This window comes from Sorex fumeus, unplaced genomic scaffold (genome assembly GCF_029834395.1).
Source record: "Sorex fumeus unplaced genomic scaffold, SorFum_2.1 ptg000047l, whole genome shotgun sequence".
Lineage (NCBI taxonomy): Eukaryota > Metazoa > Chordata > Mammalia > Eulipotyphla > Soricidae > Sorex > Sorex fumeus.
The window spans coordinates 40,920,031-40,941,638 of NW_026606104.1; the positions used below are offsets into that span (position 1 = coordinate 40,920,031).

Sequence of the window (21,608 nt, forward strand, 5' to 3'; positions counted from 1 at the left end):
GGAAAGTATCTCTTCTCTTCACCCTAGGTGGTGCCCTCAGCAGGACCGGGCAGCTCCAACAGGTAAGGGGACAAAATGCCAGGGGTCTCCTTTCTGGCTGATGCATCCCCACACCCTTTACCCCACACAGCCAGCCACACTGGGTGAGGGGAAAGGAGTCTCTGCCTGTGGCCTCCCAGTCACATTCCTGCTCCCTTCTCACTGAAACTGCCCTGGTTTTTATGGGTTGGTTTTATGTGAAAAGTTGGTGAATCTCTGGCGAGACACCTGCTTGTAAAAGGGGGAAGTCTCTGAGATGGAGCTGCAGATTGGAGTGAGGAGGGAAGCCAGGCTGCAGGAAGGAGGTATCAGAGGCCCAACACACCCACCAGAACCCCCTGACCTGGGGGCTGGTGCCCCTTGGCCCTGTGGCCTAGAACAGCCCCCAGACCCTGCCTCAGCCTAGGGTGGATCTGTCAGAGGAGGCAGTGGTCTGGCAGGGGTGAGGCCCATGTGCCAGTGGGAGAGTGCCATGGGTAAAGACAGTTCTCTGGCAGTGCTTTCACTCCCAGGATGTCATTTGCCACCTGGAAGCAGCCCCCCAGGAGTCAGCCACTCAGGGGCCTTCAGTCCCTCTGCTTTGTCATGAGGAAGTGGAGGCTCAGCAAAGTGAAGGGACTTGCAGAAGGTCACGCAGCTAGAGGTGGCTGGGACCTAAGTCAGTCCGCTCTGAGTCTCTCCCCTTCCTCCTGCAACCACCTCCTACCCAGCCCGATGCTTTCCAGAACAAGCAGTGTGGCACCACTGTGTGACATGCCCTGTTCCAAGAGCAGACAGAATGTCAGCATGTGGTGCAATCGCACAGCACTGTGGTGTTAGGGTGTGTGTGTGTGTGTGTGTGTGTGTGTGTTTTAGGGTCTTTACTCCCCGCCACCCCCATCCCGCCATCCCCATATGCACACAGAAACTAATATACTCAGCCCCAAGCACCCAGCTAGGGAGGGCAGTGCTGGGGCTTGAAATCAGCCCTCTGGGCTTTGTTCAGGAGACCCCTGGAGACTCAGCAGGGTCCTTCCATTTCCAGGATCCCCCATTCCTCACGATCTCCTCCCTACTGTCCCCACAGGCTGCCCCTGAAGCGCACCTGCTCCCCATTTGCTGAGGAGTTCGAGCCTCTGCCCTCCAAACAGGCCAAAGAAGATGATCTCCAGAGAGGTAAAGACCCCAGCCTAGGTGTTGTCTGAGCCCACCAGCCCCAGGGCATCCTGGGTCAAGGCCAGGACTGGAGGGTCAGAGTGGGTGAGAAGGGCAAGGCGGGAGTGGGGGTAGGGAGTTGGAGAGAAAGACCAGAGGGCTTTGCCTCCTTTCTCCTTGTCCTAGGTGAACTGGGCAGCTCATTTGATTGGGCAAGGACCCCACTTTCTCCAGTGAGTGTGGGAGCAGAGTAGTTTCCGTGCTTGGCTTTATAGCACTGACACTCTGCTACTTCCGGGAGAGAGGAATATGCCCCAAACTCAGGAGGCCATAGCTGCCCAGAACGAGAAATCAATCAGCAGCCCAGCCCCAAAGCCTTGAGTTTAGCATCACGCTGTACTGGCTGTTTGCAGATGCCACGGCATTAATCCCCGCCACCGTGCCAAAGGGGTGGGGAGAACACCTCCACGCTCTATGTGAGAAAGTGGGGTCCCCAGTGTGAAAGACCTTCCAGGTCAGCACAAGCCCCTGTGCAGTGCAGCACGGGGCCAGCGGGTGGGTTTCTAGATACAGACCCCAGCAAGGACGCGCCCCTTTTGCAGAACTGTTGTAGGTTAAAAACATTTTAAAGAGCGATGTGTGCCTTGAGGTATTCCCAGGCTCAGAATCTTCCCGTGGCCCCTAAAAACTACCCCCTTTACTTCTCAGTTCTATTATACGTGAGGAGGGAGACTGAGGAGGTCTTTGATGCCCTTATGTTGAAGACTCCGGACCTCAAGGGCCTGAGAAATGCGGTAAGAGGCCCCCACCCACACCCACCCCCCGCCCAACTGCCCCACCCTGGGCTCCCTTGGTGCTACCTTTCACCCCACTCCTCAACAGTCAGACCTGAGTTCCCACAGGAAGGCCCTGAGAAGGAATATGCCAGAACCTTAGCTCTCTGAGGCCCACCTGTCCCACCCACCTGGGGGAGCCCTGCAGTCGGCTGGTGGGGGCGTGCCTCTGTGATGTTATCTCCCAGCCAGATCCTGGGCTCCGCCCTGGGAGTCACACACACCATAAATCCTCCTTAATCTGATGGCTGCAGTCTGACAGGCCCAGCTTTTTGTTGGCTTTGCAAACCTGTTTCTGTTTTAATGGGAATGAAACCCAAAAAGGCCAGGCCCCAGAGACAATCTTTTTTTTTCTCTCCCAAGGGGCCTCATTCCTCCAGCCCACGGTTGACAAGGGCGGGAGTAGTGATGGGGCGGGGGAGCGGGGTGCGGGGGGTGGGGTGGGAATTGAGGGGGTAGGGAGGGAAACAGGGTATTATAAGGAGATCTTTTCTGTACCCCACACCATCAGGGAGCAGGTGAAGCAGCCCTGAACAGACTGAATAGACCCCACAGTAGCTTTGAGACCTGGGTGAAAACAGCAAATAGCCTTCACCAGGGACATCTGTGCTGAGATGGCCAGCTAAGAGGGGAAATAATCAAATATTCATATTTGTCCCACTGGAGCTGCACCTCCATTCTCTGCTCTCTGCTGCTCCTGTCCGTTCCCTTCCCTTCTTCATCTTCTCACCAGCCCCGCTTGGCACTGGCCCCAGGAAGCTGGCAACCAAAGGCCATTAATGTCACTCAACGTAGATTCCAAATTTGAGGTTGGACAGATCCTTAAAGGGTCCGTCGCCTGTCAGGTGCTTGAGCTTTTCCCCCAACTGGCCTTCCACATGGGTGCCCCTCCTGTGTCCTTCCTGGGAGAGGAGTGCTCACTGCCTGGCAGGCAGCCTTTGCCATCCACCCTGAGTTCCCCTTCAGATTCCTAAGGGAGCTGCCAGCAATGGGGCTCTGAAAGTAAATAGTTTGAGACCTTCTCTTGCGGGGAGGGATCTCTGGATGCAGAAAAATCATTGAGGAGCTCAACTTGATGCTCCTAAGAGCCTATGGTGGCCGAGCTGCATCAGAAGGTGGATTCCCGGGTCTGGAGCGGTAGCACAGCGGGTAGGGCGTTTGCCTTGCATGCAGCCAACATGGCTGACCCAGGTTTGATTCCCAGCATCCCATATGGTTTCCTGAGCACCGTCAGGAGTAATTCCTGAGTGCATGAGCCAGGAGCATCGCCGGGTGTGACCCAAAAAGCAAAAAAGAAGAAGGTGGATTCCCAACTAGCAGCCTGGGTTGAGCTCTTGATAGAGTGCCAGCTTCTAGCTGGTCCTTTAATGACAGAACCCCATGTGTTCAAATTCCATTATTACGCCCACTGTATGGATAGGGAAACTGAAGCTTTCAGGAGGAAGTAACTTGTGCAGAGTTCTGCAACTCCAGGCAGTGGTGCTCTACTGAACTAGATTGGTCTGCCCTGGAGGAAACTTTAGAAAGCCTGGGGCAAGTGGATGAATAAAACCTAGGCACTTTTTGGCTTCTCAGCGGTATATTCCCCATCAGTAGAATAAGCACTGATGTCTGAGGTGAGAAGGCAGAAAACCTGGTTCTAGGCTAGGCCTGGGGCACCTGCCTTATCTTTGAGTTTCAGATCCTCACTCAGTCACACTGACCATCTTTGCAGGATGCAGTGGCAGGAAGTATCCTCAATGGGCTAATCCCTTCATTCTTCAACAACCCTGTGAGGTGGGCACACCATTGTCTCCACAAGTAATCTGCACAAAGTGGGCCTGCTGGTGAATGAGGGTCCTCAACCTTGGAACAAGCTGCAGCAAATGACTGACTATGGTCCAGGGTTAGGGAAAGTCTGGTGCTCTTGGGTTTATTTTATGGCCACTAACCATGCTGTTCAGTAAGAGTTTGTTGTGATAAGGGAAGATTTTCAACGTATGACTATGAGATTTTAAGTTGTGTTTAAATGTTTAAATTATCTATATGAAATGTTGAAAATCAGGGTCTAGATGGGAGAGAATACACCCAGATATTATTAGTAGTCATCTCCAGGAAACAGGATGGTAGTTGATTCTAAAGTTTTATGGGTTTTCTTTTTGCACTTTTTTTTACAGTGTGAACATATTTTTATAATCAGGAAATAAATAGGGTATAAAAAACTGTTTTTTTAATCCAGGTTGGGCAGCAGACAGTGAATGCCTTCCCATTTTCTTTCAGATCTCTGAGAAGTATGGCTTCCCGGAAGAGAACATATACAGGGTCTATAAGAGATGCAAGCGGGGGTAAGTGCCCGGTAGCTCCGCCGCACCCCCATTTCCTGTCTACTTGGCTGTTGGCTCAGGGAATGCCTACAGGTTCCACTAGACCTGTGAACAGGGGTGAGCCCTGTTTACAGGTTCCACTAGACCTGTGAACAGGGGTGAGCCCTGTTTGCTTTTGGTAACTAGAGAGGTCCCAGACCAGCTAAGGCCAACTGCAGAGACCAGACCTTGATCACTGTGAAAAGAATCCAAGAAGGGAGGGGAGAGAGGAATTGCAGCCACAGCTGAGTCAGAATTCCTGGGATCAAGTCCTTAGGGCCCTTGGCTGATCGAGTCCTTTGATTCCAACTGTGGTGAGAGTGACGACCTTCTTACAGTCACCTGCTCTGTGTCTCTCCACCAAACTGAGCACAAACCACACCAGGAGGTAGACATCCTTACCTACATCTTAAAGACGTGGGCAGCTGAAGCTCAGAGGTGTTAGCTAGGTGAAGTGGAGTAAAGAAACCAGGGCAATAGTACAGCAGGTAAGGAGCTTGCCATGCATGCGGCTGACCTGGGTGTGATCCCAGCACAGCGTAGCATCCCCCACGCCCTGCCAGGAATGATCCCTGAGTGCAGAGTCAGAAGTAATCTACTTGGCACTGAGCACTGCCAAGTATGATGTCAAAAAAAAAAAAGAAAAAGAAAAAGAAAAAAGAAACAAAAGCAGAAGGACCCAGCACTGTTGCTACTGGCAGAGTTAGGGGGTCCAGGAAGGGAAGGCCTGGTGGTGAATATGGAAAATGAATTAGGAGTGGATGTGGCTTGCAGGAACCCTCTATGGGGTTCTGTAGGGCTCTTCCCCTACAGAGGGATGTGGGTGATGGATGAACTGGGGAATGAGTCCTGTCCAATGTCAGCTGCCCAGCGTGGGCTCTGGGCTAAGCATGCAGTAGCCTTTGCTGTGGGACCAGGGCAGGTGTGGGGGGTGGTGATAGAGGGAGGTCCCTGGTGAAATCCCTGCCAGGCTTTAGTGCCCTGCCAGTTTCTGAAGAGAGACTTGGCACCCCCCTCCCCCCGCCCTGTGCGCGCGCACACACACACACACACACACACACACACACACACACACCACCACCACCACCACCACCACCACCACCACCACCAAGTAGGTCACTTGACCAATCCAGCTAGGTCCCAGCAGTGAGGAACTGTCACTGTCTCTGGTGCCTCACCCCTTGGAGGACCTCAAACAGACTCAGGGCCCCTCTGCCCACAACTCCTCCTGCTCCCGGCCTTCAACTGGAGCTGGACTGTGAGCCCATCAACTCACTGGCCCTCCGGTGCTCAGGCACTGCCCCCTGCCTCAGCGGCAAGGCTCTGTCGGGTGAGGCAGGTTTGCTGCTGGGCGAGGCTTGGGGGCAGCCTCCTTCCTAGCAGGCCCAGCCCTGCCTCCCTCCTCGCTGGTTCTCATCCAGCCTCCCAGAGCAGGGTGGGGTGGAGGGAAGGTGTCCCTGCCCCGCAGCCCCTGGGAAAGAATCCATTTGGTTTTGGTTGTATGAGTGTCTAGGGTTTTGTGTGTGTGTGTTTTTTCTTCCAAGTTTCGGTTTCAAACTGGAAACTCACACGCTGTCTTGGAGCAGAATCTACCTCATAGCGGAGAGCAGGCTCCGCTCTGCCCAGACAAGTCCAGCTCCACTTCCCCATTGTGCCAGTGCCCGCAGCCCCTGGCTGCAGCCTTACCTGCAGCTGGCCCCGTGGACTGGGTTGAGGAGCCCGGAAGTGCCTTTGTGCACAATGAGGGGTGGGAGGTATGCACCGGAACACCCACCTCCCCACCCCCTGACTGAGTTGTGAGAGTTTTCTTTAAGCCCCAGCCAGCCGCTGAGACATAATTACAATGACTTGCATTTGCGGATACCTGCCTGCATGCCAGGAGCTGGGTTCCAGCACCCAGGTACCACCTCACTGCCCTTCCGAGTTTATGACCAATGATCTTGATTCCTGCGGGTGGGGACGCTGAGGTTCAGAGCAGTCAGATCACAGTGGTAGTAACTGGCAGGAGGAACCCTGCCCTGTCTAAAGCCTGGCACGCACACGCACCTATTGTTTTCTCTTGCCTCTTGCTTGCTCCTCAAACCGCTAAGCAATGTGCAAATAAAGCCTGGGCCAGGCAGCTGACTTACTCGCCCAGCCCCATAGCCTGGGGCATCCCTCAGCAGCCCTTCAGCGCTCCCCACGCCCATCCACAGTCCCAAGCCTGCAAACCCCAGGCTTACGATGGTCTGAAATACCCAAATGAGAAGACAAAGTCCTGGGGGAGGCGAGACCAGACACCTTCCTTGCTCCTCTTGGAGCTGGCTCTCCTTCTCTGAGAATAGGAAGTCAGGGGCCTAGTTTGTTTCACAGAGCCCTCACCAAAGTCCTCTAGACAAAGGTAGATACCATCAGCTTTATAGGCACCACTGAGCGCTTGAAAGATGAACAAAGACATTGTTTTTGCTGGCAATTGGCCGAGGGGGGGAGGTTCATGCAAACCAGCACAGGAGGCAGCTAGAAGCTGGCAAGTGCCCAGCAGTCTGCATTCTATGACAGCCATTCCCGACAAGCCCCGCCTCGGGGCAGGGTTGTTGGTGACCTCCGAGGGGAAGGGGCTGCTGGCCTACCTGGGCTCCTGGGCATGTAGGTGCCCTTCGGCCTTCTGGGAGGCCCTGTTGGGAGTGGAAGGGAGTGGGGCCTCAAGTTCCTGCACGTAGGGCACATCCCCAGAACCCGAGAGTGCTCAGTGAATGCCACTGATGAAACAGACAGAAAGTCTTGGTGTGACAAAGCAGCCACTACTCTGCCCAGCCCTGGCCTGCCCTGGACTGTGCCTGCCCACAGTCCCAGGCTAAGATCCCCTTCATAATAGAGAAGCTACAAACCCGAGGATGGGCGTGCAGGTGGTGAGATGCTGCGGCCAACACCCAGCCTCAGAGCCCCAGCTCAGCCCAGCCCTTCACCCTGAGCAGCAATATTTTTTTTTTTTAAATATAATGCTAGGGGCTGAAGCAATAGCCTAGCAGGTAGGGCGTTTGCCTTGCATGCGGCCAACCCGGGTTTGATTCCCATCATCCCATATGGTCCCCTGAGCACTACCAGGAGTAATTCCTGAGTGCATGAGCCAGGAGTAACCCATGTGCATCGCCGGGTGTGACCCCAAAAGCAAATAATAATAATAATAATAATAATAATAATGCTAGTTGATGAGGCTAGAACAATCGTACAGCGAGTAGGCATTTGCCTTGCATACGGCTGACCTGGGTTCAATCCCCAGCATCCCATATGGTCCCCCAAGCACTGCCAGGAGTAATTTCTGAGTGCAGAGTCAGGGAATAACCCCTGAACATCATTGGGTGTGACCCAAAAAGCAAAAAAAAAATTAGTTTGGGGGTGCTGGAGAGACAGAATAGAGGTGAAGGCACTTGCCTATATACAGCTGGCCCCAGTTCAATTCCTGGCATCATATATGGTCCCACCAGGAGTGATCCTTGAGCTCAGAACCAGGAATAAGCCCTGAGCACTGGTTTGGTCCCAAACACCAAAAACCAAACCAAAAGGCTTCGTATTTATTAAAAGAAAAAAAAAGCTAGTGAGAGGAGACAGAAGTCTAGATTTAAATTCCAGCTCTAACATCAATTAATTGTGCCCCCCCCCTTTAAAGAATTTTGTTTATTTGAACTTTGTCTTCTCATTCATGACTATGGTTATAAGGATTGATTTTCTTGCCCAACTCAGTTCTAGACTCCTGAAAGGCATATCCTGTAATTTTTATTTATGCCTCTTATTTTTGTTTAGAATGAAGTACTGTACAGGAGAAAGCCTCAGAAAATGAGTGGCTGAATGAGTAGAAGGATGGACAGTGAATGGGCAGATGGACAGATGGACGACAGATAATTAGTTGGACAAACAACTACCTGGACAGATGAACAGACAAGACAGGGTCACCCAGCCAGTAGACGCTTAGGCAACCTAGCAGGGAATGGGGAGAAGGTGCCCTTGTGGTGGGGTGGAGTTGGCACTTATCTTGTATACAACTGACCCAGGTTCGATTCCCGGCACCCTGTTTGGTCCTATGAGCCCAAAAATCTTATCAGGTTCTTCATCAGGGAGGTAGCCCTGTAATACTACCCTTGAGCCTAAATTATGACTTTGACAAACATGCACACACACACACACACACACGCAGAATCAAGCTTAAGGAGCTTTTGTCCCTCTCAAGTTGGTAGAGGGCCTTTCCTGGAGAGTATGAGGAGAGTATTATACATCCTGAGATTTCAGCATCGTGGGGAGTCAGAACTGAGAGAGGACTTTTTGACACATGTGTCTGCATGAGCAACCACCCCTGAGTGACACATTGCAGTCTTCCCTTGAACCCAAGTCACAGTGGTCCCCCTACCACACCTCCTACCCTTGAACTCACACTTTGTCCACATCCTCAGGTCTGGCATGGTGGTTAAGAAGTGCTGTATCTCCCCCAGAGCTTCACATTAGTTGCTCAAAAGTGTCCTTTCCTGTATATTAGAGAAGGCCACCTGGCATGGTGGGTGGTTGTGGTAACCATCAGGTCAAGGGGTTGGCCTGTGGCCTGGCCACTGGGCATCATGCCCTCCTTTGTGAAGTTAGATGGTAAAGATCCATCTGGAAGATGATTATCAGGGTCAGAGAGGAAGTTTTTTAGCAACCTGCAGTGTTGGTGGCACCCAATAAGTAATAACCATGAATATCCTTGTTACTCAGAGGGCTTGAAAATAGAAGACCCACCACATTCCAATTCTCTCCTCTCTTTCAGAATCTTGGTCAACATGGACAACAACATCATTCAGCATTATAGCAACCACGTCGCTTTCCTGCTGGACATGGGGGAACTTGATGGCAAAATTCAGATCATCCTTAAAGAGCTGTAGGGTCCAAATCTCCAGCCTTCACCCCTCAGGGTATACCGACCCAGGGAGTCAGCTGGAAAAGTGACCCCCACCACAGACCACCTCTCCACGTGCCTCAATGCTGTTACTTGAATGACTTTCTGCGAGTCACAAACCCACAGATGCCAGGGCAAGAATGGACCTGGGAGGTGTCCCGACCCGACCCCCTATCATTCAAGATTATGCTTGAATCTCCTCCCCCGACTTCCTATCAGTGACCACCAGTCAGATTCAGTGTCACCTTGGATATGCTGCTGAACAGACAGCTCCCTCCTCAGAAGACCCCTTTCTGCTAATTTTCCACCTGCTGGACTGACATGGCTTGCTCCCAATCTGATTCTTCCATCGGCTTTGTTACCAGATTTTTCCTCCTCTGTTCGATGAATCTGAAAACTCTTTTCAGTGCAAATGCCTTCTAAAACATTTACAGTGGAAAACAAACAAACCTCCTCAGTGTGAGGCATAAACAATAGAGTTGAGCAACTGGAACTAAGTGAACACTGAGTAAAGTGACCACCACAGTCACTTACTGGCTTCCACATTTCTGACAGTTTCACTGATGTTATATATATATATATATGTAAGTGTATATTGTATATATATATATATATGCAACATTTTATTTTATGCAACATTTATTTTATACTGACCTTGTATACATTTTTATCATTTCAAAAATGTGTATTTCATATTTCTCGGACTATTTTTTTTAGCTGTTATTCAATAATGCATCATTTTGTATACGCATGTGGTATTTAGTAATAAATTTCTATGTATGTGTTACTTCAAACGCATCACTTGTTCCTTTTGTGGGAGTCATGTCCACCTCTGAGTTCTGGCATGGGCAGCTTTCCCAGAGCACTGGCTGCAGCAGCACTAGCCCATTAGGGGGAGTCTGGGCCTCTATCATACTATTATTTTTTTGTTTTTATTTTTTAACCATTTTATTGAGGTATTGGAATTTACAATCCTGTTCCTCAGATTTCTCATGCACGCATCCTTCCAACACCGCCCCCGTCACCACTAGTTTCTCCACCAGTGTCCCTAGGGTCCCTCCTACTCAGCTCCTCCCTGCACCCATGTAAACTCAGTTCCACAGACAAAATTTTCACTTCCAATGATTTTGATTACTTTTTGTTTTCTTACTATGTTTTTTTTTTATTCCACATATGGGATTTTTTTTTTTAAAGACTGTGGAGGTGGTAACACCTACATATATAGAGATGGATAGAGCTAATTATCTTGTATTTCCACAAAACTGTAAATCAGTGGTGGCTGGACAAAGAAAAAAATTTTCCAAAAACAGTTTTAGACATATTCAATTTTTTTTAATTATCATTATGTCATTATGAATAATTCTTTGCCGATACATTTTAAGTTTTACATGAAATAGTTAGATCCTATAAATGTAAAAATTAATAAGAATGAAGAAAAGTTTAGAAAAAAAATTTTTTTTTTTGCTTTTTGGGTCACACCTGGCAATGCACAGGGGTTACTCCTGGCTCTGTGCTCAGGAATTACCCCTGGCAGTGCTCAGGGGACCAGATGGGATGCTGGGAATCGAACCCGAGTCAGCCGCGTGCAAGGCAAACGCCCTACCCGCTGTGCTATTGCTCCAGCCCCAAGTTAAGAAAATTTTAAGGGGAGGGGCTAGAATGAAAGCACAGCAGGTAGGACATTTGCCTTGCACGTGACCCACCCGGGTTCAATCCCCAGCATTCCATATGGTCCCCTGAGCATTGCCAGGAGTAATTCCTGAGTGCATGAGGCAGGAGTAACCCCTGTGCATCCCCGGGTGTGATCCAAAAAGCAAAAAAAAAAAAAAATTTTTTTAAGGGGAAAATCTGAAGAGGCCTATAAAAGTGTTTTATGCTAAGAGATGTTGGCTTTATATTAGAAATTGTATTATAGATACAGCTTAAGTGTCTGCATTGATAAGAAAAAGATGGTAATAAAAATCTCTATGAATGTAAAAAAAACCCCATCTGATCAGATAGAGAACATTCGTAAATGAAAAGATAACTTGTTATTGAAAATGTACAAAACTGCTAGCAATTTAGGAGTAAACACAGCTTTCATACTCTAGTAGAGGGCAACAATCAGCATCATGAGTGAATGCAATACTGATTGACAAGTGCTGAAAACTTTTTCTTGTCTTGAAAAGACGCTCCTATAATGCTTCTTGCAAACCTGGCTTCAAGGCTATGAGTTCCCTGAGCTGTTACCTGTCTATGAAGTTCTGCATGGTTCCTTCAAATCTAAACAATTTCCCATATTGTTAGAGTGTTCTTGGTGAAGTATTCATTTCATAATTTTTTTGTATTTTATCCTTCCGTTTTCTTCTGACTCAGCAGGTATCGTTTGCTAGATCTGCTGTGAATCTTACGGGCTTTTATCTGTATTTGTTATTTTTTTGACATTGCTGTCTTCAATATTCTTTCTCCTCTTTGGTTTTTGTCATTCTGATGAGCACACTGTGTCTTGGAGTGTTTTATGGGACCCTTTGAGAGTCTGGTCTTCTTTAGCAAGCAGTGTCACCTCAGCTGCTCTCAGGTACCCAACCATGCAGTGGATTGCCTGCCTTGCCCCTGGACATGTAAGACCTTGAACCCCCAATTCTAAACTGACCTCGGAGAGGTGAAGGGAATGAAGGTGGCATGAAGCTAACTGTCTAGGCAGACTCAGTTATTCTCCACAGTGTTTATAGTGACCTCCCATTATTTCTAAAGAGAATTTAAGGTCGACAAGGCGAGATTTTGTGAGAAGCAAGAATCTGTTTAATGAGATATGTTACTCCCTCCTTCTGCCTTACTCCCCACAATCAACTACCAACCCACTGCCAGCAGGGGTCGGAGGCTGAGGGGGTGGGATCTGTTTGCTATGGGATGGGTTCTACTTTCAAAGCGAAGGATAAAATTACTATTTGGAGGAGGAAGAGTTGGAGGAGAAGGAGAAAGAGGAGGACAAGAAATTACATCTATTTACTCCTGGTTCTTTAGGAATCTCTTCCTCTTATCAAGAGGAAATGATTGGGCCGGTCGGAAAGATCTGGTAATGAGTGTGTCAAACATGACCAAAGGTCAGCAATGGGATGGAGACCAGGGCAGGAGAAAGGACCAGTGAAAGGAGGTCCCTGCAGTGGTGGTGTGTGGCCTCTTGCTCTCACACCTTGGTTACCAGGGTGCCCCCTGTGACTCTGCCCCTCCTGCCATTAATGACAGAATCAGCAAAAGGTGTAGCAGCTTCCGTGGCACACAAGCATGAGAAACCATGGGGTCTGGGGGTCAGCTGAGAGATACGAAGGCTCAGCTGAGGGCCAATGGGTGCTCCTGAATTCCAAGAAGAGTCTAGAATGGGAGCATCCGAGGCCATGGTCCTGCACAGAAGGCCCACTCTGGGCCCCCCGAGTCCTGTCTCAGAACCAGGCTTCAAGGAAGCATCAGATATGGCTCCTCCTCCCTGAGTCCATGCTTTAGGGCCCCCTACATCTGAGGGGGTACACAAAAGGCAGCCTGTGGGGGCATATGGAACCAAGGAAAGCTCTGTTCACTCCCACTTTCTGGGCAGGAACTCACTGGAGGCAGCCGGGATGGATGCCTCTGCTTTAGGAGGCAGGACAAGACTAGGACAGGCAGCTAGAATGCCAGACTAGGTGGCAAAGCTGCCCTCCCAGGTCATCAGCAGTCACACAAGAAATACAGATTCTCAGGAGGAGTTTCGTGGGAAATGTGGGGTTCGAGGGGGTCAGTTGGTGGCAAGGGTTCTCCTGAAGCTGGGGTAAAGTCATCACAGCACAGGGATCCATTTGTTGTCCTCGTTGTAGAGAAAGGACTGCTTTCCTGGGAATTCTGGCCTGTAGGTGGCTGTGAGGGAGAGAGAGGGAGAGCATCAGGAGGAGAAATGCCAGCCTTCAGAGTCCCTGACATTTGACATCAGAGCTGGCAAGGCTGGTGCGGGTCTCTCTCTACCCCAGCACTTCCCATGTGGAGAGACTCAGGAAGGGACAGACCCAAGGTTATGTGGCTCTTAAGTAACAGGCAGAGCTCAAATTTAGGTTTCTGCCTTTAAGAGGAATAAAAGCTCCTTATAAATTTTCTGCCAGAAGAAAATCTCCAAAAAAAGGTTATCTATAAATTGAAAAAGAAAATATTAAGTAAAGCAAATAGCTTAGTGGGAGCTTGTATTAACTTCATTCAGAAATTTCCAGGACAAATAGAGGCCAGGACAAAGACAAGCCTAGGAGACAGGCAGCCAGCCGTGGTAGCACAGGGGGCCACAATGAGTGACATGGGACTCTCAGGTTGACACTGATTTGGCCCACGAGGGGAAGTGCACGGCTTCTGCTGAGGCCCTGGGGGTGCTCCACCTGGGACCACACAGTCACCCAGGGTCATCTGTGACTGCATGTTCTGACACTTAGGAGCTCCGAGGAAAGCTACCAACAGCCAAGCTGGTCACAGCAGCAGGTACTGTGGACACTTGGGAAAAGGGCTAACATCAGACAAGACTCGCTGATGGGGAGTCAACTCCCTGAGCCTCCCAGAGTTGGCCACTCCGGGGAGCAACCAGTACCTTCTCAGAACCACAACTCTGCTGTACTGACCAGGTCACCCCGGGAGGAACCTCTGCAGACTCCTAGCCTCTGAGTCTGGGGCACAAGCATGAGCCTCCCCGCTGCAGCTACCTGACAGCTCACTCCCTTGTCTGTTTCCCCGCCTCCCTCCCCATTTCGGCTCTGCCTTCCTTCTCCCCTTGCTCTCCAGGTCCAGGGGAGAGCAGATTACTCGGCCCCATTGGACCAAGGATTTAAATGTGTGTGTGTGTGTGTGTGTGTGTGTGTGTCTGTGTGTGTGACATGAGGGTTTGTTGTTGTTGTTTATTAGTGAAACACCATGAGGTACAGTTGTAGACTTACAAATTTTTGTGCTGGGGTTTCAGTTATACAATGATTGAGTACTCATCCCTCCACCAGTGCCCATTCTCCACCACCAATGATCTCAGTATCCCTACCACCACCCCATCCCCCCATCCCACCCCACCTCTGTGGCAGGGCATTCCCTTCTGTTCTCTCTCTCCTTTTGGGTGCTGTGGTTTGCAAAAGAGGCATTGAGTGGCAATCATGTTCGGTCTATAGTCTACTTTCTGCATGCATCTCCCATTCTGGGAGGATCCTCCCAACACCCTTTACTTAGTACTCCCTTCTCTATCTGAGCTGCCTCTCCCCTTAGCATGTGCAGCTGACCTCCAAGCCATGGAGTGAACCTCCTGGTACTTATCTCGGCTATTCTTGGGTGTTAGTCTCCTATTTTGTTACTTTATATTCCCCAGATGAATGCAATCTTTCTATGTCTGTCCCTCTCTTTCTGACTCATTTCACTTAGCATGATACTTTCCATGTAGTACCACTTGTATGTAAATTTCATGTTGTTGTTGTTGTTTTTAACTTTCTGACAAGTTAAAACTTTCTAGCTGCTCTGGCCAAGATCAGGGTATGATAAGTAGCTACTAGAGGGGACAGAGAGCACTGCCCAGTGAGTCCTGCCTGCTCTCTAGTCCTGGGTGAATCTCTGTTTCAGCACCTCCAGAAAAGGTGGCTGAGCCACTTCGTGACCTGTTCCTGCTGATTTCTTGACAAACAGTGGGAGCTGGGAGGGGATCCTTCTGGTTCTCCACCCTGTCACTCACTCCCTGGGGCGCTGGGCCTCTGTACAAGTCTCCCAGTTCAGTAAATGACTTGGCTCCTCAGGACCAAGGATTTAAATTTGTGTGCGTGTGTGTGTGTGACACGAGGGTTTTTTGTTTTTGTTTTTTTTTAACTTTCTGACAAAAACTTATGGCCTCTTTCCTCCAACAATAATGTCTGCCTACTTTCAGCCTGCAGAAATTTCACAATTTCAACCTCACTGTTTCCCTAGTGCCCTTCTTGGAGTTTCTAGAATGTTCCTGTTCCTCAGTTATGAAGCTCTGACCTAAATGATCTCTGAGAGAACTTTCCCCTTAAAATTAAGAAAGAAAAGAATAAAAGAGCTTTCATATTCTAAAAGTAGGAACTGAAAAGTCTTCCAGATTGACTCTAAGCCCTATAAAGTCTTTGGCAAACAGCCAGTAAATCAGAAGCATCCAGGGACCCAGGAATGGCAAACAATTGCAGATTGGTTTTTTACAATCATTTAGAACCATCCTCTGACCTGGGCCCGGCAGGCCCGTGTCTGCTGGCGCCGCAGTCCACCGTTCAGTGGTAGACACAAATGAGGCGCTGGAGATGAAATGCTTTGGGGGCCCCTCATAATCCACGATCTCGTACTGCCCAGGGCCAGGGAAAGGCTGCTTCGGGGGCAGAGGCAGAGGCTGCGCAGAGAAGTTCAGGGTGGGGTTTCTCCTTGGGGAAAAAAAACACAATGGGAGGCTGTTACTAACGCAGATTGGGGAACAGTGACTGAGACACTCCCACCCCCACCCTATGACCTGCCCGAGGGGAGACCTGGGCAGAGCTCTGGGGGAGATCCCGATCCTTGATTCTTCCTCCTCCTCCTCCTCCTCCTCCTCCTCCTCAGACAACCAGAATAGTCCTGACCACGTAGGCTTCTCAGGGTTAAATGCAAAAACAACACAACACTCAGGACAGGCCTCAGCCTGAGGTGCAAGCTGAGCATTCGTGGCTGTTGGCTAATGTAGAATGGGGCAGCAGGAGATGGGGCGGCACCTGGCTGGGACCATTTTGTGAGTTTACATGGCCAAGACAGGAACCAAAACACTGAATCCCAGGGGTTAAAGACCAGGTGGTCTCTGAAGGCTATTACATGTCCTCCTGACAGGCAAGATGCTGGAGGAGAAAAGACTCACGTAGAAATCAAGACCCCTGTGCACAACACTCCCACTGACATTGTAAACTCTCCCCTTTCTGGCCTGTCTCCTCAGAAATGTTTTTTATTTTTTTGGGGGGGTGCACACTCACCAGTGCTCAGGGTCTACGCCTGTTTAGTATCCTGGGTTTGCTCTTGGTGGTATGGCAGGAGCTCTGCCTACTGAGCCACTGCTCCATCCTCATGACAGGAGGGGCCACTGCTTCTGACTCACACCTGCTGCTTTCGGTCACAGGACCCACTACATGGAAGCCAACCAAGCCAAGCGAAAGAGGGGACTTGGGTGCCTGGCTGCAGGGGCCATCACAACACATGCCACTGGTGGCTCACACCAGATGCCATTTACTAACAAAAATTGTAACAATGGCATCAACCAACACATCCAACTCAGTGAGAGGGAACCTAGAGAGATCAAGTCCAACCTTGCAGTCTTGCTCTAGCAACTGGAGTCTGGAGAGAAAGTTGAGTCATCATGGGACACCAGTGACATTGTGACCTGCCTAGTAATTGGGGACAGCTTGTGGCAGAGGGGACTGTGTACACAGACCTGAGTGTGAATGCCAGAATAAGTCCCCTCTTTGTATCTGCAACAAGGAACAAGGACACCTACTCTTTCTGAGGAGTCTGTAAAGTCTCTCTTTGCACATAATAAGCGCTCAATTAAAGCATTTCTATGCTTCTTGATGTACTTGCTCCTACCAATGAGCTGTGGAGGAGCAGCGGAGCTTCAAGAAGCAAAGACTAGGGGTGCTCCCTCATGTCAGAGTCACGAAGGGCAACGTGGACACTCCCACAGGCAGGAAAGGCTCTTGAAAGGCATCATAAACCAACTCGAGGCTCACATCTCTTCTGGAGGAACCGCTGGCTTGGGTGCTTGTACGGAGAACAAAGGTGCCCACAGGAAAAGGGGGGGAACCTTGACTCCTTTCTTCCCCTGCAGACTCCACGGAAGAACTGGTTCCAGTGTGAGATCAGCCACTTCTCCCCATTTAAATTAAAGCTGACTTCTCCTTGTTCTGGCTTGTGTCACCCCTTCAAAGCACCCCCAGAATTTGGATGAGTGTGTGACTAGCATTTAAGAGAGAGACTGGATTCCTAGAAGTTAGAGCAGGAAGGAGCCATGCACTGAGCACCCCCTCACCCCTCACTCTGGGGATTCCCAAGCCTTAATCTTTGCTAAGACCGTGAGGTGTAATGTTTGTTTCAGAAGGAGCCCCCGGCAGGAGGCTGTATGGCGGTGAGTCTCAGCAAGCCTTTTGGCGACAGTGCAGTTAGAGAGGGCTTTGGCTCTCCATGCTACCCTCTGTGCTGTGGAGTGGCTTGGGCCTGCCAGCACAACCCTCAGATCCCAGGAGAGCATCAGTCACGTGCGTGGTGCAGTGCCAGGTACTCCAAGATCCCCCACTTCCTGACAGTGACTTTGAGTTTCCACTGCTAGTGACAGCCAGGACTGTGGCAACCTAAGGCAGGGCTGGCTTTGAACCCAGACAGGTGTAGCTTGGAATTTCTCTTCCCCGCGTGTGGCAGTGGGCTGCGAGTCCTTCGGGAAACCTTGCTGTGTCCCTAAGACTTTGTGTCCTCATCTATGAAATGGATAATAGCGCCTGTTGCCAGGAAGGGGGCAAAGATTAAGTGGTGTTGTATCATTTTTTAAAAAAAAGTCGCAAAATCTTAAAAGTCTCTGCATTGAGAGTAGAAGATAGAAACTGGGGGCTGGAGGTGGGAGGGGAGAGAAAAAGAGAGGAGGAGGAGGAGGAGGAGGAGGAGGAGGAAGAAGAAGAAGAAGAAGAAGAAGAAGAAGAAGAAGAAGAAGAAGAAGAAGAAGAAGAAGAAGAAGAAGAAGAAGAAGAGGAGGAGGAGGAGGAGAGAAACTAACTGGAAGAGTGGTTAGAAGCTATAGTGGGAGAATTCACATTTCCCTGAAAGCTGATAAAAATCCTCCAGCTAGAAAGGTGGGGAAGAGCTTCTTTTAGCTCCCTATGCATTCTGGGAATATATACTGAGGGTGCAAAAAAAGCACAGTAAAAATGACATCTGTACCTATATGTTCATGCGACACTGTTCACAATAGCCAAAATTTGGAAACAACCCAAGCGGCCAAGAACAGATGACTAGTTAAAGAAACTTTGGTACATTTACACAATGGAATACTATGCAGCTGTCAGGAGAGATGAAGTTATGAAATTTGCTAATAAGTGGATAGACATGGAGAGTATCATGCTAAGTGAAATGAGTCAGAAAGAGAGGGAAAGATATAAAAGGACTGCACACATCTGCGGAGTAGAAAATAACATAACATGAGACTGACACCCAAGGACAGTAGATACAAGTAGCCAGGAAGACTGCTCCATTTTGGAAGCCTGCCTCATGAGCAGGGCACAGGGAGCGGGGAGGGGTGCGGGGAGAAGGCAGCTGGACTAAAGAGGCAATCACTAAGAAAATGATGGTTGGAGGAATCGGTCAGGATGGGAGATTGTGCTGAAAGTAGATAATGGACCAAACATGATAACCTCTCAATATCTGTCTTGCAAACCATAATGCCCAAAAGTAGAGAGAATTATGGGGAATATTGTCTGCCATGGAGGCAATGAGAGGGTGGGAAAGTGGGGGTTTATGGGGATATCGGTGGTGGGGAATGTGCACTGCTGGAGGGATGAGTATTTGATCAGTGTGTGATTGTAACTCAAATATAAAAGCTTGTAACTATATATCACAGTGATTCAATAAAATAAAAAATAGCACTGTAGCACTGTCCTCCCGTTGTTCATCAATTTGCTCGAGCAGGCCTAGTAACATTGTGAGACTTGTTATTACCGTGTTTGGCATATTAAATACATCACAGGTAGCTTGATAATAAAAATAAATAAATAAAAATTTAAAAAATGGAAAAAGAAAAAAAGGTGGAAAAGGAGCATTTTCAGCAGAAGAAAGAGCAGGTCTAATGAACAGAGGACAGACAAGTTATTGTAACTGTGTAACTGGGAACCCAGGGGGCAGAGTGAGTCCCTTAAACCACCTGTAATCCCCAGTGTGCCCCCAGGGGCCCCTCTTTGTTCACTTGTTTCCAGTCATGTCCCCCAACGGATCTTGGAAGATAAAGGAAAAGTTCCTGGGCATGTGAGAGAGTACAGTAAGCAAGGTGCTTAGCTTGTACACACACCCGACTGAGGGCAATTCCCAGCACCACACACGGTCCTTCAAGCCTCCCCGGAAATAACTCATGAGCACAGAGCCAGGAGTAAGCCCTAAGCACCATAAGGTATCATAATAAGTCAATAAATGAAAGGAAAAGTTCCCATTTGTGACATCTGACCCCAGCCTCATCTTCCAGGTCTCAGCTCCCATTTCACCTTCCAGAAATGCCAAACCCAACCCAGTGCAGCGGCTTCATGCCATTGCCCACACAGCGCCTCACTCCTCACAGGAGCACCTCCTGTGCCTACATGCTCTGATTCATCCCTCACATCTCTCCCGGCCCCCCTGCTCCTTCTCTGGCTGAGGAATCACTATCAGATCAGGGGTTTGGGCACCCTGCCCCCTGCACCTCCAGGTTCCACTCCCTGCTCTCTCCCCCAGCCCCCACCTGCCCTTCAGGTCTAACCTGGAGCAGAGCTAGAAGCAGGACATCAAATTAGGTCTATGCAAACCCTAGCCCCAACAGCTGGCTCCCAGGTCATTTGCTCTAGTTTTCTTTTCTCTGCTCATACATAGCACACTAGACTCTTGCTTGCTGAGCTTTTTGAGAGAATTGGTTCTTACTCATCGCTGAGGTCCCTGGCTCTATTCCCAGGACATTGCTGAACTGCAGAAGAGTTGAAGCAAGTAGGGAAACCCAGACATCAGAGCCCCACCTGATAATTTTTTTTAAATAGGCACCACACCCACACCTGGTGGTGCTCCGGGACCTGTGGCTATTCCTGGCAGAGCTCCTTTGGTGTGGACCAGAGGTGCTGGGGCCATGAGAGCCACACCCAGCAGTGTTGGGGGCCACTGGGAGGACAGCTGGTCATGTTCGGGGAGGAACATGGTGTCAGGGATCTAACTTGGGGTCTTGCAGATGCTCTGCCACTCAGGATATCCGCTCCCCCTCCCACACCTGACAGATTATCACATCCCAGGATGTTTCTTCTCCTTCGTGGTGGTGTGGCCAAATCACAAAGGTCAGGCTGAATCAAACCCAGGAGAGTTCACTGAGCTTCAGGACCAGAGCTTTTATGAGCCTCATCGCTGTTATAAAAGCCAACCTGGTCCTGCCCTATGGAGAGAAAAAAGCTATCAAAGGCTCTGAGTTGGCCACCACTGGATTAAGTGTGTTTGCAGCTTCTAGTGTGAGCTGTTTGTAAATCAGCCGAGAATAATGAACATCTCTGAGGACACAGCAGGTCACCGAGGAAGGCATCTGAGACCCTCAGGACACTCCCAGGCACACATGCACTCTGCCTCGGGGATTCCCAGGGTTGGGAGGGATAAAGGGGCAATTTTTTCTCATCATTAAAGGGCAGCAGATTGCCCCTGGGTGGAATGCAGGATCTGTTTAACAGGTAGCGGTGACAGATTACAGTTGCTTGGGAAGAAGCATCCCATAGCTAATTGAAAATCCCAGGGGGAACTTTAGGTGGGTCCAATGTAATTACCCAAATTGGAGAGGGGCCAAGAGCCCCCCCACCCCTCATCTCCAGTCTTCAGCTCTGGCTGCGGCAGGACAGCCTGTCTGTGCAGAGCCAGTGACTGAAAACTCCCGGAAGTTGATCAGGGGTTAGAAAGATGTCACTGGGTGTTTCACCTTCTTGATGGTGAGTTGGGAGGCAGCACCCAGGAGGAACTATTTTGATCTCCAGGAACCCTTATCCTGACTCACTCCGATCCACTGAGTCATCACTGGGATGGAGATTGAAGGAATGAGCAAGTGAAACCTGGCTGATACTTCTCTTTTATTAGACCCCCAGATATGGCTAGATCCTTAGCTCTTGAGTCCACGAGAAGACCATAGCAAGACGTTTACTTTAGCTATGGAGTCTAGAAAAGACATATACTTTAGCTATGGAGTCTAAAAATGCCTGTAATGACAACCAGAGATGCCTTTCAAAATCCCGGAAATGCTTGTGCTAATACCCAGCCAGCCCAGAGTGGAGCATTTGTCCTCAGATCCTTCAGTAGAAATCTAGACTCAATGTCTGGAAAGCTCCCAGAGTAGGACCTGGCAAGGTGATGGGTGAGCATACGTTCTCCTTACAAGCACATCGGGAAGTGTTCTCATCCCAATTTGTAGAGGATAATTATGGATCCTAGGGATCTAAGGGCCCCTTCCCTGAACCCAGTCTCTCAAGCTAGTAGACTGGCTTGACTTGAAGCCTGACTTATTTCCCCCTTCCCTGATCACAGGCCCCAGGGATACAGTACTGCACACAAAGCAACCCCCTATACCTGACCACTCCACTGTTTCAGCACTAGAACATTCCACCCACTTCTCTGGGCTTCTTTTTCTGTCTC

The 21,608-nt window shown here is 49.6% G+C and overlaps 2 protein-coding genes across 2 annotated transcripts in view; one reads left to right on the forward strand and one right to left on the reverse strand.

The window, feature by feature from the left end:
• The window catches only part of GRHL3 (grainyhead like transcription factor 3), a 33,986-nt gene extending 24,739 nt beyond the window's left edge, over positions 1 to 9,247 (forward strand). Inside the window, exons 12-16 of the mRNA XM_056123596.1 lie at positions 28 to 62; positions 1,106 to 1,194; positions 1,882 to 1,967; positions 4,266 to 4,330; positions 9,123 to 9,247. Coding sequence (XP_055979571.1) covers positions 28 to 62; positions 1,106 to 1,194; positions 1,882 to 1,967; positions 4,266 to 4,330; positions 9,123 to 9,237 — 390 coding nt within the window. The 3' untranslated portion in view covers positions 9,238 to 9,247. The remainder of the gene's footprint in view (positions 1 to 27; positions 63 to 1,105; positions 1,195 to 1,881; positions 1,968 to 4,265; positions 4,331 to 9,122) is intronic.
• A 3,773-nt stretch (positions 9,248 to 13,020) lies between these two features.
• STPG1 (sperm tail PG-rich repeat containing 1) overlaps positions 13,021 to 21,608 on the reverse strand; it is a 57,317-nt gene continuing 48,729 nt past the window's right edge. The window contains exons 9-10 of the mRNA XM_056122741.1: positions 15,444 to 15,634; positions 13,021 to 13,118 (exon numbers count right to left, since the gene is read on the reverse strand). Coding sequence (XP_055978716.1) covers positions 13,042 to 13,118; positions 15,444 to 15,634 — 268 coding nt within the window. The 3' untranslated portion in view covers positions 13,021 to 13,041. The remainder of the gene's footprint in view (positions 13,119 to 15,443; positions 15,635 to 21,608) is intronic.